Below are 2,748 nucleotides of genomic sequence, written 5' to 3'. Positions count from 1 at the left end.
AACAATTAGAATGTTTGACTAAAAATTTGATATCTATGAAAGCCTAAAAAATGTTTCTACATCGTCCAGTCCAATATGCAGCCACTGGCCTACTTTGAAGCCTGCATTCCTCCGATTGCTCATTCCCAAATGCAGAACATAGTAAATGAACACGGATACATGGGAGAGAACAACAACAGGATGGGGGATGGAGTGCTTACAGATCTTTCCTTCTAGAGAAGGACTCCACAGCCGTCTGCACACTGTGTGAAGAAGGAGACACAGTCAGAGACACACAGGAGTGGAGCGGATAACTAAAGTGGTTGGAGGTACGAGCAAAGCAAGCATATCGAATTTTCAGTGAAGTCTAAGCAGTCTGGTGGAGAAGATCAAAGTCTTGAACTCTGATACATCGGACTGCATTTTACTATGGGTGTCGATGGAGGAAGGCATTATTGAAGCGCTTATAGTAGCAAAGTGTAGCCTTGATTTTGCACAGTTAGGAAAATCTCTTCACATTTCAGCTCAACTGAAAAAGAATGAAAGCAATTACAAAGTAACAGCAAGAAGTAAAACTTCAAACCCAAAGGGAAGAAAACAATATATATCTACTGTTTTCTTCCCTTTGGTTTTGAAGTTTTACATCTTGATGTTATTTTTAGAACATCAAGAAGTCAATAAAAACTGTTACTTCTAAAAACTGTGCATATACATACTGTATATACTGTACATATGGAGTTGAGTTTGCTGAAAAATAAATAACATTAAATAATTAAATGCATAATAAAATAAGCAAACCTAAAACAAAAAATGTCAAAAACAAAAAACAAACAAAAACCCCTAAATAAAATAAAAAAACAAGATAAAATAAAATAAAGCAATTCCAACAAAATGATCAATTGTAAAGTTAGATTAGCTGAAAAACAAAATGAAAACAAAAAACCCTGAATAACCCTGAATTAAATCTACTAAAATAAAATAGAATAGAATAAAAAAACAAGATGAAAATAAAATAAAGCAACCTTAATGGAATAAAATGTTCCTGAAAAAAACAAAACGAAAAACAAAACGCAACCCCCACCCAAAACAAAAGAAAACAAAACAAAGCAAAAGAAAAATGTATGATGATACTTCAAAATTATTTGGAACGAACCAATCACAATCTTGATAAAAAAACAAGATGAAAATAAAATAAAGCAACCTTAATGGAATAAAATGTTCCTGAAAAAAACAAAACGAAAAACAAAACGCAACCCCCACCCAAAACAAAAGAAAACAAAACAAAACAAAACAAAACAAAACAAAGCAAAAGAAAAATGTATGATGATACTTCAAAATTATTTGGAATGAACCAATCACAATCTTGAATACTATTTAGTTTGTATAGTATACAAACTGGTTTGCAGACAATTTCCCCTTGCTATGCGAGACACTGGAACAGAAACAAAAAAGGAAATGGAAAAGGTCAGGCGCACGTCACTAGTGATACCTTTCTGTATCACTTTCATCGCTGGACTCCACCTCCTCCAGCGTGGCTTGTAGATCAACGATTCGCCGGATTGATGTCTCTAGGTCAGCTTGCAGGGTCTGTCTTACTGCGCTAAGCTCTTCCACTTGCATTTCCTGGAAACAGATAAGACAAGATAAAATCCGATAACCCGCAACAGTCACGCTGGATCTCCAGGGGAAATAAAGACCGTACATCAGGACAGGAGAAGTGTTTAATCTCAAAATGTGCCCAATTAATTAACTGCTTGCTAAGGCCAGCATCGTTATTAAACCACTCACATAATCACATAATTTTATATCAGAAAACCTAAAAATCTACCTAATTATATAAAGGCTAAGATGTTATGGAAATGAAGCATTCAGAGTTGTTTTTATCCTTTTAACTTTAAAGGGATAGTTCACTCAAAAATGAAAATTCTGTCATTAATTACTCCTCTTCATGTCGTTCCAAACCTGTAAGACCTTTGTTCATCTTCGGAACACAAATTAAGATATTCTTCATGGAATCTGAGAGCTGTCTGACCCTGCATAAACAGCAACGCAACTGAAATGTTCCCAAGTCCAGAAATGTAGCAAGGAGATCTGTAAAATAATCCATGTGACATCAGGGGTACAACCGCAATTATACGAAGCTACGAGAATACTTTCTGTGCGCAAAATAACAAAAAATAACAATTTTATTCAACAATTCATCTCCTCCGCATCCCCCTGGTGCCATTTTGGAGAATATCCGCTGGACGTAAACAGCGTATGCTATTCTGTGTCAGTTGCGTCACTCGGATACGCCGTTTCTGTTCAGATCAAATCACAACAACGTAGGAAACCGATCCGGTGTGACGCAGCTGACACAGAATAGCATACGTTGTTTACGTCCAGCGGATATTCTCCAAAATGGCACCAGTGTGATGCGGAGGAGACGAATTGTTGAATAAAGTTGAATTTTACATTTTTTTAGTATTCTCGTAGCTTCGTATAATTGCGGTTGAACCCCTGATGTCACATGGATTATTTCACAGATCTCCTTGCTACATTTCTGTCTGGGAACATTTCAGTTGAGTTGCTGTCTATGCAGGGTCAGACAGCTCTCAGATTCCATCAAGAATGTCTTAAATTGTGTTCCTTCACATTCAGTAATTAATGACAGAATTTTCATTTTTGGGTGAACTATCCCTTTAATAGAATACAGTATACATGTGACGTGACATGTGGCCAAGTATGGTGACCCATACTAGGAATTAGTGCTCTGCATTTATCCCATCC

General features: G+C 36.3%; 1 protein-coding gene across 1 annotated transcript in view; it reads right to left on the bottom strand.

Moving 5' to 3' along the window:
- The window catches only part of LOC107689843 (unconventional myosin-XVIIIb-like), a gene marked incomplete at its 3' end in the record, with an annotated part of 54,938 nt that overhangs the window by 5,325 nt on the left and 46,865 nt on the right, over window positions 1-2,748 (bottom strand). Inside the window, exons 39-40 of the mRNA XM_016488010.1 lie at window positions 1,469-1,602; window positions 201-242 (exon numbers count right to left, since the gene is read on the bottom strand). Coding sequence (XP_016343496.1) covers window positions 201-242; window positions 1,469-1,602 — 176 coding nt within the window. The remainder of the gene's footprint in view (window positions 1-200; window positions 243-1,468; window positions 1,603-2,748) is intronic.

This window comes from Sinocyclocheilus anshuiensis, unplaced genomic scaffold (genome assembly GCF_001515605.1).
Source record: "Sinocyclocheilus anshuiensis isolate Anshui unplaced genomic scaffold, SAMN03320099.WGS_v1.1 scaffold393, whole genome shotgun sequence".
Lineage (NCBI taxonomy): Eukaryota > Metazoa > Chordata > Actinopteri > Cypriniformes > Cyprinidae > Sinocyclocheilus > Sinocyclocheilus anshuiensis.
The sequence above is the reverse complement of the archived record's forward strand: the minus strand, read 5'-3'. Positions and strand labels throughout refer to the sequence as shown.